General features: G+C 40.8%; 1 protein-coding gene across 5 annotated transcripts in view; it reads right to left on the bottom strand.

Annotated features, from left to right (window-relative positions):
* Positions 1 to 20,829, bottom strand: part of BDP1 (B double prime 1, subunit of RNA polymerase III transcription initiation factor IIIB) — an 83,014-nt gene that overhangs the window by 29,858 nt on the left and 32,327 nt on the right. For 4 of the 5 annotated variants that reach the window (XR_008629395.1, XR_008629393.1, XM_055133985.1 and 1 more), the window contains exons 14-25: positions 20,462 to 20,556; positions 18,712 to 18,907; positions 17,786 to 17,916; positions 12,979 to 15,061; positions 11,120 to 11,295; positions 10,063 to 10,273; positions 9,143 to 9,321; positions 7,363 to 7,576; positions 5,305 to 5,393; positions 2,353 to 2,554; positions 1,894 to 2,087; positions 108 to 495 (exon numbers count right to left, since the gene is read on the bottom strand). Coding sequence is in view for 3 of the 5 variants with exons in the window: in XM_055133985.1 (XP_054989960.1) it covers positions 108 to 495; positions 1,894 to 2,087; positions 2,353 to 2,554; positions 5,305 to 5,393; positions 7,363 to 7,576; positions 9,143 to 9,321; positions 10,063 to 10,273; positions 11,120 to 11,295; positions 12,979 to 15,061; positions 17,786 to 17,916; positions 18,712 to 18,907; positions 20,462 to 20,556 (4,158 nt within the window). In the remaining 2 variants the exon portion in view is untranslated. The remainder of the gene's footprint in view (positions 1 to 107; positions 496 to 1,893; positions 2,088 to 2,352; positions 2,555 to 5,304; positions 5,394 to 7,362; positions 7,577 to 9,142; positions 9,322 to 10,062; positions 10,274 to 11,119; positions 11,296 to 12,978; positions 15,062 to 17,785; positions 17,917 to 18,711; positions 18,908 to 20,461; positions 20,557 to 20,829) is intronic. The other variant, XM_055133996.1, reaches the window with a different exon arrangement.

Raw genomic sequence — 20,829 nt, 5'->3', positions numbered from 1 at the left:
GCACCACATGTGGTTCCCCAAGCACAGAGTCAGAAGTAATGCCTGAGCCAGAACCCAGAGGAAATCACCAAGTGTACGCCAACAAACAAACGAAAAAAACCCTCTACCTCTTCCATTGTTTCTTCGATCTGAGCAGTAACGGGTTCAGGAGATCTGAGACCAATGGGCACGAATACCGGCGCTTTGTTCACTTCTTCAGGAGCAAGATGATAGCTTTCTTCTTCATAGTCAAGGTCCAAATCATCAACATCATCATCCTCTTCTTCCTGGGAAGCACGAAGCGTCACCAGCATGGCCTTTGAAGTTCGAGGTTCCTTCTTAGGGGCCTTACTCCGCACCCGTTTTGATCCACGCCCTCTAGCAGCATTTGATTTGATCTTTCTGTGCATTCTCCTTTCACTCTGATCTATTTCGCGCTCAGAGATAGAAGAGCTTGCTGTTCTTCGATCCAAAGCAGTTTTAGAATAACTTGACTCTTTTAAGAGCTGTGGACAACTGAATGTTAAAGCAAAATAACAACGTTGGTATTACATGCGTAAGGATGACTTTAATGAAAGCAGTGAAATTTCAGTTCAGGCTTTGAAAATTAAAACCCCTATCACCTATTCAAAAACCCATGTTGTGAAAGGAATTATTATTATTATTACTAGTTTCTCATTCAGCTGATTCTTAGGTATCTACCTTCAAGTTTTTCATGGTAAGTTTGTAATTCTTGGGGCTGGAGAGATAATACAGCAGGTAGGGCACTTGTCTTGTATGTAGCCAACCAGAATTTAATCCCCAGCTGGGTTTCCTGAGCACCAAACAGGAGTGAATCCTGATTGCAGAAGTCAGGAGTGACCCCTGAGCACACCAGGTGTGCTCCACCCCACCCCTTAAAAAAAAGTTTTTAAGTCTTGGCCATTTTTTTTTTCTTATTAAACAGAGACAACATAAAAGAGTAGAAAATGTTAGAAGGAAGAAGGGATAAAGGACACTGGGCCAGAACATGTTGTAGTGTAGGATGGTGTATCCTACTGGATTTTTCAGCAGAAAGGGCAGAAATACTACAATAACAGCATTACTTTTCAGAAGCTAGAATCCTTTCCACTGTCCTTGAGAATTAATTATAAAATTGTACACTTATATTTGTACACATACAAATATAAGTTTCACTTGTATTTATGACCACATACAAATTAGTATCATTATTTAGTTCTCAATCATCTTTCTAAAATATTTATTTTGGGGGCCAGAGAGGTAGGAGGGTGTTTTTGCCTTGCACATAGCTGGCCCAGGATCGATCTCCAGCATTCCACATGGTCCTCCCAGCATTGCCAGGAGTGATCCCTGCATGCAGAGCCAAGAGGAACCCCTGAGCTTTGTGAGGTGTGGCAAAACATGTTTTGGGGACAGAGATGGTCCCCAAACTTGGGTACCAGTACTGAAGAACAGAGTACAGGGGTTAAGGTAAGTTTGCCTTGCATGTGCTCAATCCCATTTCAATCCCCAGCACCATACGTGGTTCCCTGAGACTGCCAGAGCATTGCTGGGTACGGCCCAATTCCCCTCTCCCCAAATAAATATTTGGCATGGAATACTGTTCAGTAAGAGATAAAGCTGATACATTTATATTCTACGATTGCTATTTTAGGAACACTTAATATCTCTATCAAAGCATGTAACTGTCTTTTGGTTTCAGTTATTGCAATAATTGATATGTAGCCTCTTAGTAAATTTGAAGATTATACAGCAATATTGTTCTCTACAATTTCATCCTGTGCAATTATCTGTAGAAAACCAGCAATTAGTGATCTTTTCCACTCAAGCAATAAGTTAGAGTATGATATGTATAAGCAGTAAATTATATTTCCTATTCTAAAAGCTAAAAATATTTATTATATAAAACATTACCTGGGTGGTTTATTGAGATGCTGCTCTTTAATAATGGAAGACACAGGATTATCCCCTACAGTTCTTTCTCCAATACTCGCTGATGGCCTAACTTCTGACTGAGCACCTTTCCTGGTCAAACCAGGCTCTGTGGAACCTACTACACCATCCTTTCTTGCTGAAATCTCGTGAGAAGTCTGAAGCTCAAACTTGTCCTTAAAAGCAAAGAAGAAACACGTTGCATGAGAAGTCTGTTTAATGACTTGCTTTATTTGATTAAAGCTGAAAGTGTACATACACACATATACGTACACACACAACACATCTCTACTCTGTTTATAAATACTGAATGTCACACAACCACAACCATCGTAAAAAGGTTATATAACAAAAGGGAACACTATACCTTTTTTTAAATAGTCTCCTTCCTCATCCTGACAAAACAGAATCCAGTAATGAAAACTCTTCTTTCACACTTACTTTTTCAAGCAGCTGGGTGTCAGAATTTCCTTGCTGCAGCCAATTCTCTACTGGCTCCCTCGCCTGGCTCTGACCAGCCCTGCCTTTTCCTGGACAGCGCTCCTCTCTCTTGCCATGTGCTCGTCCCAGATTTGGCTTAACCTTTTGGAACTGCCTTCTTACCAACGGTGCTGGACTAGGAACATGTGCTTTATGCTCGTGACTGGAATGAAATATAAATTTCGTTGAAAACAAAATCAGAACTTCTTGCTACCTAACAGCTATTAAACACTGTGGGCATAAACAATTTTATGATCAAAGGGAATATATATCTATAGCAAGACAATAAAACCAAACACAGAAAATGAAACCGCACACAATAAACACGAAAGGAAGAACATATAAGCTTTCATAACTTCATTTTCCGTATAGCCTAGGGAAACATTCTACAAGATTATCAATCATTTTTCATTTTCGTTCACCGATGCTCATGTGTAAGATATTCTACTTTAGCTTTCATATACACCACTGAATGTTCTGTTTTTGGGGTCACATCTGCCTATGCTCAGGATCACTCCTGGCTCTGCACTCACAGATCACTCCTGCAAATGCTTGAGGGACCCTTTGGGGTGCCAGAGATTGAATCTGGGTTGGCCACATGCAAGTATGGCACCCTGCCAATTGTTCTCTCTCTTCAGCCCACCACACTTTTGGGGTGGGGGGGGTCACACCCAGTGATGCGCAGGGGTTACTCCAGGAATTATTCCTGGTGGTGCTCGGGGTGCCACATGGGATGCCAGCAATCGAACCTAGATTGGGCATGTGCAAGGCAAGAGCCCTATCCGCTGTACCATTTCTTTAGCCCACAAGTGAATTTTTTAAACGTCAATACAGTTGAAGATGGATTTCACAGTGGCATATCAAATAAATTCTATTTCATGCTTTCTTTGGGAGGAAGGTGGTTTGGCAGAACTGCACCACGTAGTGCTCTGGGATCACTCCTGACTCTGTGCTCAGTAATCATTACTCAGCCCCATGTAAACAAATGCTCTCAACTGAGTTCTGAAGCATAAACATACAATGGTCAAAACAGTCTTGGTGCTTCGGACTTGAGAGTAGACAGGCTTAAAGTTATAGTCAATCTGTCCATAATATGACTGTTAGCTTAGAAAAAAGTTTACCAGTCAGCAAGACTAGTATAGTGATTAGGGTGCTCATGGGAAGTCATGAACATCGCGGAGTGTGGTCTATAAACAAACCCAAAAAATTTAAAATAATAAAGCTCAAAGAGCTAGTGTGCATGCTTTGCTTATGAGAGGCCCAGGTTCACTCAATCTTCCAGTAGCGCCTGGTCCCCAACCACTATGAGAAGTGAATCCCAAGCAATATGCCTCATACAGCCCCATAGCACCACCAGGTTTGGCCCCTCAAAAAGAAAATCTAAATATCACTTTTACTACCTTAAGATACAGCTTTATGCTAATCGACCACGATCCGGAGGTCAGCTAGACTACTTTTGGTCCCAGCAACTGCTTGCAGCCATGTCTCTAGACTGTGAACTAAGCCATTGCCCCATGCTGCCTTAGGAAGGGAAATGATGCAATTTCTAACATAAAGCTCCCTGGACTTAATTACTAAAATACTAAAATACAGAAATCCTAAATCATATCTCTTCATTCTCAGCAATGGAAAACTAATTATCAAATGCTTCCTTGTCAGTAGGGCTGTTTTTTTTTGGGTGGAACTCCAACAACAATAATGAGTTTTGTGTTGAAATACGGAATGTAATCAAGGTAAAGAGAAAATTAAGTGAAATTTATCAGCTACGCAGGCAGGGGTGGGGTAGTGGGGGGGTGGGAGGTATACTGGGGTTTTTGGTGGTGGAATATGGGCACTGGTGAAGGGACGGGTGTTCGAGCATTGTATAACTGAGACTTAAGCCTGAGAACTTTGTAACTTTCCACATGGTGATTCAATAAAACAAATACATTTTTTTAAAAAAAGATACAGCTTTACATACAGTAGATATTCACAGGCTTGTATTATTAGTCATAGCTAGTATATTAATGCTAGTTATTGAATGGGGTGGGCTGGGGGGGGTACTCCCAAGAAGTCCTCAGGAACTGTAAGTCACTCCTGGCTGTATTAACATAGGCCTGATGGGTCAGGGCTCAGGTTTGGCGGTGTGGTACTTACTCAGGCCCAGCAGTGCTGAGGAATATACATTGTTAACGATACAAAAAACTTAAAACAATAGAAAATTCAGATGGAGGCGGGAGTGAGTTTGGTCACATCCAGCAGTGCGTGGGGTCCATGCCATGTTGGGGACGGAACAGGGGTCGGCCTCAGGCAAGGCAAGCACCTTACCACCTTGACTAGGGACCTAGCTTCCAAAAAGTTTGTTTTAAAATAAAAAAACTAAAGGTGCTTGCCACAATTTTTAGAAAAATTATAGTTTAAGAGACCATCAGTCATACAAATTTTTTTTCTTTTTTTTGCTTTTTGGGCACACCCAGCGATGCACAGAGGTTATTCCTGGCTCATGCACTCAGGAATTACTCCTGGCAGTGCTCAGGGGACCATATGGGATGCTTGGAGTCGAACCTGGGTCAGCCACTTACAAGGCAAATGCCCTACCCACTGTGCTATCACTCCAGCCCCATCCGTCATACAATTTTTAAAAGAGTTGCAGAACTAGACTTAAAATAGCCTTGTTTAAAAGCAGTTATTACTTTAACCTTTCATAAAATTTTAAGGTGTAAAGAAATCAATGATGCAAAAACCCAACCTTGCTAAAACATACCTAGTAGAGCCAGAAATTAGCCCCTACCACAGCACTTGCCTCTCACATGGGGCTCTGGGTTCTATCCCCAGAACCACATGGCTCCCTGAGCACTACCGGGAAAACACCCTCCTCATCTAAAGAAGAAATCCATAGCAAAAACATAATGCTTTCCCATTAAGCATACTTACCTTTTCTGTTCATCTAAAATATCATTCATTCTGCATTCTGAAATTTTGGAGGATACAACTTCAATTTCAATTCCAAGCTGAGAATTTGCCTAGAGGGACAAAACCATATCAAATATTTTCTCAACAACAGATCTCCATGTGTAATTAAGAAAAGTCAATATTAGGACAGGTATTTCATTTTCTAAAATTAAGATTCAAAATAACTTTGCAGTATCTTACACTTTGAAGCACAAAATTAAATTTCCTAATGTAAAGAAAAAACTCCAAAAATTACAGCATTTCTGAACAAGAGAGATAGTACAGTGAAGAGAGACTTTGCCATACAGTGACCAACCTTGGTTCAATCCCACACATGGTCCCTAAGTCCTGCCAGGAATGACCCCTGAGCGCAGAGTCAGGAATAAGGCCTGAGCACCATCAGGTATGCCCAAAACAACCAAAATAAATTATTGCTATGTAATGTCTACATAGTGCTTTAGAAATGACAATGAAACAAAAATCTGTTATGAAACCAGAACAAAAAAGGAAGTTTTTTTTAAAAAAATAAAGTTTCTTGGGGGTTGGAGAGCTAGTATAGGGGTTAAGGCACTTGCCTTGTATCCCACAGACCCCGGTTCGAATCCTGCCCACCACCTATGGTCCCAGAGTACTACCAGGGGTCACTCCTGAGCACTACTGGGTGTATCCCAGAACAAATTTTTTTTTAATTGCTAGCATAAAATAGTCTTTGCTGGTTGGGGGGTGGGGGGAAGCAACTGAGTCCATCAAACAATAAATATTAACATACTCATAAGCGAAGTGTATTACCCAAACTATAATAATAAAAATGGGTAGTGGATAATAAAAATGAAAATACAAAGAAATTCAACCCCCCCCCCACCAAAAACAATAGTGTTTTGGAGGAGGACTACAAACACTGATAATAGTCGGTCACTTTAAGTTTAAATTTCCCCTTGTTAGAGAAAAGAACTGACACCAAGAACCAGTTAAAATGGGCATTACATTAATCAGATTTGCTTCTAATATCGAGTCATCCATAAGCAACTGGCTAACCTGACATTCAATCCAGCACCTAAACCTGGAGTATCTCTGTATTTCTTGACGTCGAAAGTCACTTATTCAGCAAAAAATCTATGTTCCAAGTTAACATACATGAACAACATGCATTAATATGTTTTATTACTAAAAATGCCACAACTGAGCAGAAGAGGGGGTTTAGCTCTGGACATCCGCAGTGTCTATTTTATGATGCAGTGACTAGGGGTAGTGATGCTATTTTGTATTGACTATAGATTTTCACAGTGAAAGCGTTCATAACTTAGGAAGAAAAAAATATCTATTTTCACTTCTAAATACCCAAAGTCAGTAGGGTGGAGCAATAGCACAGCGGGTAGGGCATTTGCCCTGCATGCGGCTGACCCGGGCTCAATTGCCAGCATCCCATATGATCCCCCAAGGACCACCAGGAATAATTACTGAGAGCATGAACCAGGAGTAAGCCCTATGCATCGCCGGGTGTGACCCAAAAAGAAAAAAATAAATATCCACAGCTGGGGTTGAGGCATGGGAGGGTAGGGGACAGCTCAGCAGTAGAGCTGCAGCCCCCGCTTTGCCTTACGTGGAGAGGAGCCAGGCTCCATCACAGGCAATGCAACTTAATCCATTAAATGGAAAACAATGACAGCCGGAAAGCACCAAGAATAAATACAGATGCTAAGTCAATTCAGAGTTATCTTTTGATATTCCAACATGCACAGAAGAACTCAATTTAATATATCTGTCTGTAATCCCGTTGCTCATTGATTTGTTCAAGCGGGCACCAGTAATATCTCTCATTGAGAGACTTATTGTTACTGTTTTTGGCATATCCAATACGCATGGGTAGCTTGCCAGGCTCTGCCGAGAGGACTCCATACTCTCAGTAGCTTGCCGGGCTCTCCGAGAGGGGTGGAGGAATCAAACTCAGGTTGGCCGCGTGAAAGGCGAAAGTCCAACCGCTGTGCTATCGCTCCAGCCCCAATTTAATATATATGTATATAAAATACAGTAATAACTCACCGCATCTAGCAATTTCTTTTCTGCTTCCTCTTTTTGTAATGTTGTTCTTCGATCCTCAAGTGTCCCACCTCTGGCTTCAACTCCTGCTGCTACCTGCCTCTGCCCAGCCTTTCTGAGGTTTGGTCTGGGTCTCTGAAGCCGGCCCCTCACTGGAACAGCACTTTGAGTTGTGTTTTCCTTTATCTCTTGTTGCAAACTGTTTGTACTCTGAGTTCTAGAAAGAGACAAGGAAAAGAGAGTGCGCTATAAAAAAGTGATAGCTTTAAAAAAAAAAAGTCGTCTCTAATAAGTTAAAGCTGTCATTTTCCTTTTTTTTTTTTTTTTTTTTTTTTTTTTCTTTTTGGGTCACACCTGGCGATGCACAGGGGTTACTCCTGGCTCTGCACTCACCCCTGGCCGTGCTCAGGGGACCATATGGGATGCTGGGATTTGAACCCGGGTCGGCCGTGTGCAAGGCAAACGCCCTACCCGCTGTGCTATCTCTTCAGCCCCCATTTTCCTTTTTTGATGCCCTAAACCCAAGACTCGTATGTGCAAGGCCGTATTACTAGCACTAGAAAAACGTTTGAGTGTTGAAACTTAAATTATTTTGTGATAATAAATAGATCTCACTTTACAAAAGAAAACAGCAATTTCTATTCCCAAAAGGTAATGAAACACTGTGTCAGCAGTGTGTAAGAGGGACAGAGACATCCAGAGACAGAAAGCACAGCCAGGAACTAGAGGGAAGGAGGGATGGGAAACTGGGATCAGAGAATTAATATAGCGGGCAGGGTGTTTGATTTGCAGGCAACCTGACCTGGGTTCAATCCTTGGCATCCCATCTGGTCCCCCAATTTCTGCCAGGAGTGACCCCTAAGCAAAGAGCCACGAGTATGCCCTAAGCACTGCCAGAGATGGCCCAAAAGCAAACAACAAAAAAAGATATATGAGAAATTATGGTTAAATAGGTAGACGGTTTCTGCCTGAGAAACGAAAAGTTCTGCAGATGGATGGTGGCCGTGCTGCAGAGTCCACAAAATATACACCCCAAAAACCAAGACGATAGGTAGCTAGTACAGAGGGCAGGGATGTGTGCTTTACATGTGTGGGACCCCAGTTCTATCCCCAGTACCACATGGCTCCTCCATACACCAACAGCTATAACCCTGGAGAACCCCAAGCACTGATGGGGTGCCCTGGTGGTCGCCAGCCCACAAGGCCCTTGCACTGAACCATCCTGCTTGATGGGTCATGCAGCACAGGTGCATCAGCCCCAAGTACAGTCCCACCTCAACAACAAGCCCAGTTTAACAGTGAGGTTTATTTTAATATGTATTCTGTCACAATTTTGAAACAGGAAATACATATACTAATGCAGAGTTCTGTATATAATCTTTAGCTAATAATAAATTTAAGCAGATAGGCATTGGGATGTGTTAAACTTGATCTCACTTTCTAATTTAGGCAATCCATTGTGTGTATTAAATAAACCAAGTGTTCTTAAGAGTTGCTTTTAAAATACATAAAATATGTCTCTTGGGGGAGGTGGGGAGAGGTACAGGCCACACCCAGCAGTGCTCAGGGTTTACTCCAGGCTCTGTGCTCAGGGATCACTCCTGGTGGGACTCAGGGAGCTGTTTGGGGTACTGGGGATGGAAGCCAGGTTGGCCGTGTACAAGTCAAGCACCTTCTCCACTGTGCTGTCTCTCCAGCCCCCAAATAACATAAATATATTTTAGTAAGAAAGAAATATGTTAAAGCACTCTCACTTTCAAATTTCAAATACTGTCCTGCTTACCCCAGGGAAACAGCGACATCCTCTTCCCAGGTTGGCGCAGACTCAGCCTCCTCTTTAGATCCACCAGAACTTGTCGGCACAAGATCCCGCTCAGGGTGCATGCCAGGCAGTGCCCCATCGGCCCCCTCCCTGGGACATGACTCGTCTTTCTCTCCTGATGTCGTGAGAGGAGCCACATCCTAGAAGGCAGACAAAAGGTATTTTCATCAAGGCTTGGTAACAGGGTGCTGAAACAGCAACTCTCATCTTACTAGCAGAACAAACTAGGATCATCTTCGTAGATAACAGGATGATCTCCCTCAAAAATTTAAATCCTCAGCATATCAACAGTGAGTAATTTAATTTATTAAAATACTCAAATGAGTATATCATCATATACAAAGATATTAATCATAGTAGTATAATAACTCCCCAACAAAGTAAGAAACTGACATTTCTGTTAGTAAGAGACTGAATAAAATACTGATGATTTCTTTATAATGTAACAGTACAGAACCATTTAAAAGAAGACGAATTTTTCTATTCTGACCTGCCGAGCAGGTTTCCCACCAAGTTTCACCCCAGGCACAGCATGCCAGGAGCCACTGCAGAGCAGAGAGCTGGGAGCAGACCCCGAGCTTGCCCCAGGTGTGGCCCCAATGCCAAAAACCAGACATTTCCCCCGTCTCCCCCAAAACAAAGAGAATATCTAATCCCCATTCTTCCAATGAAGAAACTGCAACATTTGGCACTGGTCACAGAGCGGAGGGCAAAATCCGAAGGTGAGCCCAGGCCACCTCAATCTCTCCCCATGACATACTCGCCCACTGTCAATGACGTGTGCTTCGAGCCACGTTTCACACAGAGGAAAAGGCATGAGGAATCTTCTGTGAGTTTGACATCAGTTTGACCACACACTCTGGAGCTTGTCCATTGCTCACCTGCTGCTCAGACAGGACCGTGCTCTGTGCCAGCACTACACCCTCTGTTCTAGCAGTTTCCAATTTCTTCCCAGGAACAGGTGTTTTTGCTGCCAGGGTCTCTCTTTTCAAAGCTGCTCTTGCCAAGTTTGGTTTTGGTCTTTTAAATCGGCTCCTCACAAAAGGTGCCGGCTTAACTTCAGCTGGCTTCTGCTCTTCAGGAAGCGATGTGCTTTTGGAACAAAGATTATCAGGCTTTAGAATGAACTGAAGGGGCAAAGGGAATGGAGACAGGGCACCAATTTAAAGGCTAGGAGTGAACATTCTAACAGGAAAACAGCTCCGAATATTTGACAGATACTGAAACACATAAGCTGTACAATCCAGAGATCCTATCATTTTTGCACAAAGTACAACTGTGTCATACCCATATTAACCATGAGCATGTGATACACACAGTTCTGCATGTTAAAAATTCTATCAGCTGTCAAAATGACTCAATTCTCCCCCAGTCTTTCAAAACTAGCTTTTTTGTTTTGTTTTGGGGGCCATACCTGGGTGTACTCAGGAGTTACTCCTGACTCAGAAATCACTCCTGACAGTGCTCAGGGGACCATATAGGATGCTGGGTATGGAATCCGGGTCAGCCATGTGCAAGGCAAGTGCTTACACACTGTACTATCACTCCAGCAACTCAAAAGTAGGTTTTATAGTATTGAAAATCATGGTATCATATTGAAAATCATAACTGTCAATTAACGAAAGGTTCTTAGAACTCCTAACATTACAATATATACATTTCATGTTACCTAGTAACTAGGTAAACATAAGTAAATATAAGCTGCAATTTATTTCATATGTCTTTTCTTTAACTTTTAGTTCTTGTGCTACACCCAGGGATATAGGAGGCTACTCTTGGCTCCATGCTCAGGGTCACCTTTGAAGGAGCTTAGGGGACAATGTGACGCTGGGATTGAACCCAGGCCTCCTGCATATGAAGTATGCACTCGGCCCACTAAGCTATCTCTCCGGACCCATATTCTTTTTCTTAAAGGTTATACAGACCTATGCACTTTACCTTATATTAACATCTGAAAACTGCTCTTGAATATCTGTAGAGTGCATCCCTTGATCTTCTATTATACTGTAGTCCAAAATTTGCAAAGAGTGCACTGAACTTGACATTTCCATTTCAGAACTTGTTTTTACTTCTACAGAAGTTTGTACCATGGGAAGAAGTTCACTGCTAATGTTCTGGAGAAATAATTAAAGTAAATCAGCACATATACAAGATTCCTTAAGCATTTCATATATATCCAAAAAAAAAAACCCTTTTTTTTTCCTGCTTTTTGGGTTGCACACAGCAATGCTCAGGGGTTACTCCTGGCTCTGCACTCAGGAATTACTCCTGGTGGTGCTCGGGGGACTCTATGGGATGCTGAGAATCGAACCCGGGTTGGCTGCATGCAAGGCAAATGCTCTACTCAATGTACTATCGCTCCAGCCCAGAAAAAACTCTTTATTCTAAACATATTTTTTTAAAAGCTGTTTTGCTTTGAAATTTTAAATAAAGATTTTTAACCAAACTTAATTTACGAATCCTAAATTAAGGTAACTCCTTAAAACACAAATTTAGGTAACTCCTTCCTCTTTTTACATGTCAGCTGTGATTTGTTTTGGGGGTACAATATCCAGCAATGCTCTAGAGATCATGTGATCTTGGAGACAGAATACTGCACTCCACATAAAGAGTCAACACTCCAGCCCTGGGACCCATCTCCTAGTCCTGGTAACTCTTACTTTTATGCTGAACATCATCATTTTTCCAAACCACCACACACACATACACATACACACACACACAAAAACAAAACCTATCAAAAAATACTAGAACATTGAAATGTTCTAATACAGAGGACCGGAGATAGCTCTAATACAGAGGTTGGGGCACTTGCCATGCACATGGCCGACCCAGGTTTGATCCCTGGCAGCCCAAATGGTTCCCCATGCATTGCCAGGAACAATTCCTGAATGTAGAGCCCAGTGTAACCCCTGAGCATCACTGGTGTGGCCCAAAAACCAAAAGGAAAAGAAAAGTTTATATACCATGAACGTCAAGTAACTAGAAACTTAAAGTTACATTAAATGGGGCTGGAGCGATAGCACAGCGGGTAGGGCGTTCGCCTTGCACACGGCAGACCCAGGTTCGATTCCCAGCATCCCATATGGTCCCCTAAGCGCCGCCAGGAGTAATTCCCGAGGGCAGAGCCAGGAGTAACCCCGTGCATCGCCAGGTGTGACCCAAAAAGAAAAAAAAAAGTTACATTAAATGAATGAAAATAGAAAGAGACAAAAACTGATATAGAAATGCAATTATTTGGGGCTGGAGCAACAGCACAGCGGGTAGGGCATTTGCCTTGCACTCGGCCAACCCAGGTTCGATTCCTAGCATCCCATATGGTCCCCTGATGAGCACTGTCAGGAGTAATTCCTGAGTGCAGAGCCAGGAGTAACCCCTGTGCATCACCGGGTGTTACCCAAAAAGCCAAAAAAAAAAGTTTGCAAAAGTCTATTATAATTTCTATATTCTTTTTCTAAAAGAATATACCAAAATGATATTATAAGTAGCAACACTTTCATACTCACAAAACTCTATTTGGACCAGAGTGCTAACACAGCTGGTAAGATACTCGCTTTATCTGCAGTTAACCTGGGTTCAATCCCCAGCACCACATATGGTCCCCTGAGCAGAGCCAGGAAAAATTCTAAGCACAGTCAGATGTGACCCAAACCACCCCTTATTTCCACCAAAACTGCTATTTTACTCAAGGGTTTTATCACAAAATTTAGAGAGAGAAAATACATAAGGCTGTTACGAGTTTAAATGTGCTGGGCAAGACGATAATCATAAGTAATTTGGAGGACAGAAATACATACACTGGCATTCAGAGAAGGACTGGCGCTGCGGTCACAACTGTCCTGTGTCAGGTCTCTCTCAGTTTGTCTTAAGGTACCAGTCTCCTCGGTTTTATTTTCCCTTAAAGAAACATCTACAGGTCTCACTGGTTTTAAATCTGCCACCATTTCCTCAGCAGCACCAGTTTCTTCTGATCTGCTTTTCATGAAGAAAATGTCCTCTTGAGTTTCTTTCAAATCTGCCTTCCTTTCCGCAGTGCCAGTCCCCTTTCCTGGTATTTTCTCCATCAAGGACATATCTCCTTTTCCAGTTTCTTTCATAAAAACCTCCCTTTCCCCTATGGCACTGATCCCCACCAGTGGCCTTTCCGTTAGGGAAATTTCTTTTTCAGTTCCCCTCAAATCTGTCTCTACTTCACCAATTGTGTTGACCTCATTTGAGACTCCTTCATTTGGAGGTATTTCTTTTCTTTTAGTTTCGTCTAAATTTGTCTCCCTTTCCTCAGTGATTTCAATCTCCTCTGCTATCCTCTGACATGGTGTAATCTCTTCAATTTCTTTCATATCTGTCTCTCTTTCCTCAGTGATTTCTATCATCTCTGCTATCTGAAATGGTGTGATCTCTTCAATTTCTTTCATATCTGTCTCTCTTTCCTCAGAGAATTCTATCATCTCTGCTATCCTCTGATATGGTATAATCTCATCTCCAGTTTCTTCCAAATCTGACTCATTTTCCTCAGTGATTTCAACCATTTCTATAGTCTGATATGGTGTAATCATTTCTCCAGTTTCTTTCAAATCTAGCTCTTTCTCCTCGGTGATTCCAATCATCTCTATCCTTTGATATGGTGTAATTTCTTCTCCAGTTTCTTTCAAATCTGACTCTTTTTCCTCAGTGATTTCTATCATTTCTGCAATCCTCTGACATGGTGTAGTCTCTTCTCCAGTTTCTTTCAAACCTGACTCTTTTTCCTCAGTGATTTCTATCATCTCTGCAATCCTCTGACATGGTGTAGTCTCTTCTCCAGTTTCTTTCAAATCTGACTCTTTTTCCTCAGTGATTTCCTCTGCTATTCTCTGACATGGTGTAATCTCTTCTCTAATCTCTGGTGTAGTTTCTTTCAACTCTGACTCTTTTTCCTCAGTGATTTCCTCTGCTATCCTCTGACATGGTGTAATCTCTTTTCCAGTTTCTTTCAAATCTGACTCTTTTTCCTCAGTGATTTCTATCATCTCTGCTATCCTCTGACATGGTGTAATCTCTTCTCCAGTTTCTTTCAAATCTGACTCTTTTTCCTCAGTGATTTCTATCATCTCTGCTATCCTCTGACATGGTGTAATCTCTTCTCCAGTTTCTTTCAAATCTGATTCTTTTTCCTCAGTGATTTCTATCATCTCTGCTATCCTCTGACATGGTGTAATCTCTTCTCCAGTTTCTTTCAAATCTGACTTTTCTTCCTCAGTGATTTCTATCATCTCTGCTATCCTCTGATATGGTGTAATCTCTTCTACAATTTCTTTCAAATCTGACTCTTTTTCTTCAATGACATCAGTCATCTCTGATATTGTCTTGCTTGGTGAAATCTCTACCCCAGTTTCTTTCAAACGTGACTCTTTTTCCTCATTGATTTCAGTCATCTCAGGTACTGATTCACTTGGTGAAATCTCTACTTCAGTTTCTTTGAAACCTAACTCTTCTTCCTCGATGACTTCAGTCACCTCTGCTACTGTCTGACTTGATGAAATCTCCATTCCAGTTTCTTTCAAATCTGTTTCCATTTCTTCAGTGGTGTCAACTGTCTCTGCAATCTTCTCCTTGGGAGATATATCTCTTCTTCCAGATTCTTTTAAACAAGAATTTATTTCTTGAGTATTATCAACCTCCACGGGTACCTCCTCCCTTGGTGAGATTTCCAGTCTTGCAATTTCTCTCAAAGCTGCTGTCATTTTCTCAGAGGCAAGAATCTCCTCTGCTACCTCCTCCTTAGAGAACATTTCTCTTTTTCTAGTTCCTCTTCCTATATTTGGCTTTGGTTTCTGAAATCGAGTCTTTAGAATTGGAACTTGTTTGAATATGTTTGATGTACTATCCTCTTGAATACTACTACAAAAAAATAAAAGACACAAAGTCAAATTTTTAAACCAAACTGACAGCTAAAGAGAACATGGTCAAGAAATTAGTACCAAAACACCAGGAATACACAACTGTGAAAAACAAAAAAAAAAAAGGCGAGAAAGACTCAAAAATCCCTGGGCAAAAAAAAAATAATAATAAAGGAAAGAAAAATGCTATCTTTTGAAATTTTTTTAAATAAAGTTTTAAAATAAAAAAAAATTTCAAAATCTAACAGCAACTAGATTAGCAATGAATTAGAGTTACCTAATTTTCATACCATCCTTAACAAATTCTTGTTAAGAATTTCTAGTCCTAGATACTAAATCAATGTGTATCTGTTACCTCTTTACTCCTATTTCACCCAGGCATCCTGAAATAAAAGTTAAAACAAACAAAAAAAAAGCACTTCATTTAAATAATCAAACTTGATCAGTATCTTAAATAGATATGGATATGAGTCAGCCTATGAGTAAGAATTAGGTCCTCTCTTCCAGCCCCTTATCTTACCTTTATCTTTTTTCCCTGAAAGGCAGGAATTCTGATTACATGGGACCCATACTCAGCAGTGTTCAGAGCTTACTCCTGGCTCTGTGCTCAGGGATCATTCCTAGCAGGGCTCAGAGGACCATGTAAACTGCTGGGGATCAAACTTAGGACAGCCATGTGCAAGATGAGAGTCAACTTCCCTACCAACTGTACAATGGCCCTAACCGCTGTACTATTGCTCCAGCCCTAAGAAACTTATTTTTAATATTTTAATTTTTTTGGAGAGGGCAGCTCTGTGGCCACACCTGGCTCTACTCAGGGTTTATTCCTGGCTCTGCTCAAGTATCACTACTGGCAGTGGTTAAGGTATGGAGGATCAAAGCCAGGTCAACTACAATTGCCCTACCCGATGTACTATGGCTCCAGCCCCCCCAGTTCAGATTTTATGGTAAAAACATACTTTATGATTAGATCTGATTGTTCAGCTAGTCACTAAGTAATAAAAGAACTTTAGGGCCCGGGATGTAACTCCACATGAGGTCCTAGGTTCAACCCCTGGCACTGCAAAAATAAAAACAAATAAAAAGTGACAGTAAACTTTGATAAGCTTAATTTTTTTTTTGCTTTTTTTTTTTGGGTCACACCCAGCTATGCTCAGGGGTTACTCCTGGCTTTGCACTCAGGAATTACTCCTGGCGGTGCTTGGGGGACCATATGGGAAGCCAGGGATCGAACCCGGGTCGGCCGCGTGCAAGACAAACACCCTACCCGCTGTGCTATCGCTCTGGCCCCAATAAGCTTAATTTTTTTAGGTAAAAAATTTATGTCTCATATTTCCTGAAGTTCATGAACATTCTATTCACAAATTACATGCCAGGAAACAATGTGCAAGAAAGCAGAAACAACCTAGTAAACAAAACAGACCTTCTCTTATGGCTCATACACTTGTGTACCAACTTAAGGACAGCATCTGTGATTAGAACTCATATACAAACAATTATTTCTCAGCTTAAAATATACAGTAGAGGGACCAGAGTAATAGTACAGCGGGTAAGGCGTTTGCCTTGCACACGACTGACCCAAGTTCAATCCCTGGTATCCCATGGTCCCCTGAGCACTGCAAGGAGTAATAAGGAGTAATACCTGTATGCAAAGCAGGAAAAACCCCTGAGCATCACTGGGTGTGACTCAAAAAGAAAAAAAATATTTTTTAATAGAAAAAAATACACACACACACACACACACACACACACACACACTCTATGGCCAGAGCTATAGTACAGAAGATAGGGAACTTGCACGCAGCCAACCTGGGTTTAATACCTTGTACTCCATATGGTTCCCTGAAAACCACCAGAAGTAAGCCCTGAGCACCACCAGGTAAGACCCAACCCCCCCCCCGCCGATTTTTTAAATAAAACATACTGTAGATGAGGAAATAAAAGACTTTTGAGAACCTGGACTCAATCCCTGGCAATGCACGTCCCAGGAATTATCCCTGAGTACAGTCAGGTGTGGCCCCCTAGCAATGCAGATGTCTAGAGTTATCCCTGAGTACAGTCAGGCATGGTCCCCTGCCACCCATCTTCCAAAACAAAGTTTTGCTTAAAATTTAGGTAAACCTTAAATATGTAATAAATCTAATCTCAAAGAAACAGACCAAAAAATTAAGTAGCGTTTTCACTTTTGGACATAAATTATCTAATTGATTGTACATATTCAGTGGTAAAACTACTCATGAAAATTCAAGATATATAAAAAAAAAAAAGAAAGAAAATTCAACATAGAAATCACAATAAGCAGGGTTTTTTTTGTTTTTGTTTTTGTTTTTTTTGCTTTTTGGGTCATACTGGGCGATGCTCAGGGGTTACTCCTGGCTTTGCACTCAGGAATTACTCCTGGCGATGGTTGGGAGATAATATGGGATGCTGGAAATCGAACCCAGGTCGGCCACGGGCAAGGCAAATGCCCTACCTGCTATGCTATAGCTCTAGCCCCAATACGCAGCTTTTTTCCAACAACTTCTAGCTGAGAAATCAACATGAAGACCAATTTAACACTATAAAAACTATGATGTAAACTCTCCTCAAAGGCAGTATCATTTTCAAGTATCATATAACCTGATATAATGGTAATAAACTACCTGCCCTTATTCTAAAATCTGGTTAACATTTCAAACCTTTATCCAAAGTTCAAAAACTAAATACACAATAAGATGATGCTTACCTCAGACATTCATTAGGAGCCGCATGGTCATCTAATTGTATATTCTGAGAAGAATCATTTTTCTCAGGTTGTGACACGACATTTTCACATTCAAAATTTTTACATGACTTGTCATCTACTTGCTCGGGAGTCTTAATAACAACAAAAATTTATTTTTATTTTTAAATCTTAGCTTTCACAATGAAACACCCATCATTCATTTATAAGAGATTTCATTTAAATTCTTCTCAACTTGCATAGAAAAAAATGGCAGATATTTCAAACTTACAAAGTGACAATCAGTAAATATTATTTAATTTTTTTGTTATTTAATATGCTTTTACTTAGAAAATTTTATAAGCCACACTTATTATGTCATCTCAAAATCCCCATCTTTTCCACTCAAAGAAGAAATCAAGTAACTGCTTGAGTCTCAATTTCTAGAATTCTCCCAGGGGGCCCATCTCACTGACACCTTCTGATTATTATAATCATATTATAGCCCTGGGAATTATAAAAGGGAAATTTAAATCTCATAGTAGATCCTTATCACAGAAACTAATTATTATGCAAATATTCTAAAATGTTTACTCCATATTCCCAAAATTATATTTTAGTAGATGTCTTTTAAATTTTTATTATCCAAGCCAGTGTTAATAAATAGACATACATGGCTAATTTCCAAAGGAAAGGGTAACTCAAAGACCCACTGAGCGCTGCAGGACAACAAGTCCAAAATGGGAGGTGGAGTGAAAGCAGAGGGTCCACCATATAAGTGAGTTCCACAGCTTTCCCACCAGCAATTCTACCAGGTAAGAAATACTGCTCTTAGAATGGAATAAAAATGTACACAGATGTATAGTGACACTGCTTAAAAAGAAGAATAAAAGAAGGGTCGTGTACTTATTAAACGACAAAAACAAACCGAAAAGGATCAAAGTACTTACATTTCTATCAGCACAGGATTGAATTTCACTCTTTTCTACATTAGCCCCATTTTTATCCTGTGACGCTGGAGTCTCTTTTCTTTCAGCAGCTTTACTTATATTTGGCTTCGGCCTTTGCAATCGTCCTCTTAATAGTCGTGCAGGTCTGAAAACCTTTGGTTCGTCATCTTCCTGCGGACAAATTTTTTCACTCGAACTACAGAAATTAAAGAAGAATAAAGTCAATGTTTATATTAAAACCACATAATTGTTTATGTTCAGTACTCTGATATCCCAGTAAAGTACAAGTAAACCATAAACCATTTGGAACAGGAAGCAAGTTTCAAATGTCCTCAAGAACATCTTCAAATACATTCCTACCTCTACTCTGAAACTATAATAAATATAATCTTGGAACTGTCATTTTTTTAAAAAGAGCAACTTTTCTTTTTTTGGCTTTTTGGGTAACACTCAGTGATGTTCAGCTGTTACTTCTGGCTTTGCACTCAGGAATTACCCCTGGCAGTTCTCGGGAACATTATGGGATGCTGGGAATCGAACCCGGGTAGGACGCATGCAAGGCAAACGCCGTACCTGCTGTTCTATCACTCCAGCCCCAAAAAGAGCAACTTTTAACTGAACTTTCATTATTACTATATCATTGTATTACTGTCATCCCATTCATTGTTCATCGATTTGGTCGAGCACGCGCCAGTAATGTCTCCATTAGTCCCAGCCCTGAGATTTTAGCAGCCTCTCCTTACTCGACCTTCCAAACGGAGCAGTATTGGAGGCTCTTTCAGGGTAAGGGGAATGTGACCCATTACTGCTACTGTATTTGGCATATCGAATACGCCACGAAGAGCTTGACAGGCTCTGCTGTGAGAAACTTTCATTATAATATTAGAAAAATCTATACCTGAAAAGCATATACTATTCCTTACTAGGTTACTATTATGAATTTATGTGTTCAGGAAATAGAAGATAGGTTATGGCAAAAATGGTACCTCAGGTACCACCCAGAATCCATAGGTCCAGAATCATATTGGAGAAAGGACTATTCTAGAAGTTTATCCAAAACTAAAGTTCCCTTTTGAAGCCCCTTTAATCTTAATGAAATTAACCAGAAACATAAAACTTTAATCTACAATTTATTTAACGAGCTTTTGTTAAAAGTCTTGTCAGGAAATTAGAGAAATGTAACTGCTAACTCAATGGATCCATACCATCATTTACTTCTATAATATTAATCATTAAGTCACTGTCACTGTCACTGTCATCCCGTTGCTCATCGATTTGTTCGAGCGGGCACCAGTAACGTCTCTCATTGAGAGGCTTATTGTTACTGTTTTTGGCATATCCAATACGCATGGGTAGCTTGCCAGGCTCTGCCACGCGGGCTTGATACTCTCAGTAGCTTGCCAGGCTCTCCGAGAGGGGCGGAGGAATAGAACTCGGGTCGGCCGCGTGAAAGGTGAACGCCTAACCACTGTGCTATCGCTCCAGCCCAAATCACTAAGTACATTATTTAAATATTTCAACAACTTTCATAGTAGAAAATGGAAATGTGGTGCCAGACATGCATGCTTCACATGTATGAGGCCCCAGACTCAAACTCTGGCACCACACACACACATACACACACACACAAAAACCCACACAAGAACTATGTATGCACATTATCTGAAAATAAAATTGAGACATTATCAGATAAAAGCAAATTACAATTATCCCAAAAAGTTACTATTTTTATTACTTTCTAAATACTTACTTAGATACAGCCTCAGCATCTGCATCCTTCACCTCTGTTGTATTCTCCATTACAGAAATGTCAGCTGTATTCACTTCATCCTTCTCCATGTTACTCTACGAATTCAATTTTTACATTTACTCTACTTAGTATGAAAAAGTTCAAACTTTATAGCAAAATAGATATTAAAACAGTAAAACTTTTCTGTATTTCTTACTTAGAAGTGTCTTAGGGGCCGGAGCGATAGCACAGCGGGTAGGGCGTTTGCCTTGCACGCGGCCGACCCGGGTTCGATCCCCGGCATCCCATATGGTCCCCCCAGCACTGCCAGGAGTAATTCCTGAGTGCAAAGCCAGGAGTAGCCCCTGAGCATCACTGGGTGTGACCCA

This window comes from Sorex araneus, chromosome 1 (assembly GCF_027595985.1).
Source record: "Sorex araneus isolate mSorAra2 chromosome 1, mSorAra2.pri, whole genome shotgun sequence".
Classification (NCBI taxonomy): Eukaryota; Metazoa; Chordata; class Mammalia; order Eulipotyphla; family Soricidae; genus Sorex; species Sorex araneus.
Note: the sequence above shows the minus strand (reverse complement) of the source record. Positions and strands in the feature narration are given on the sequence as shown.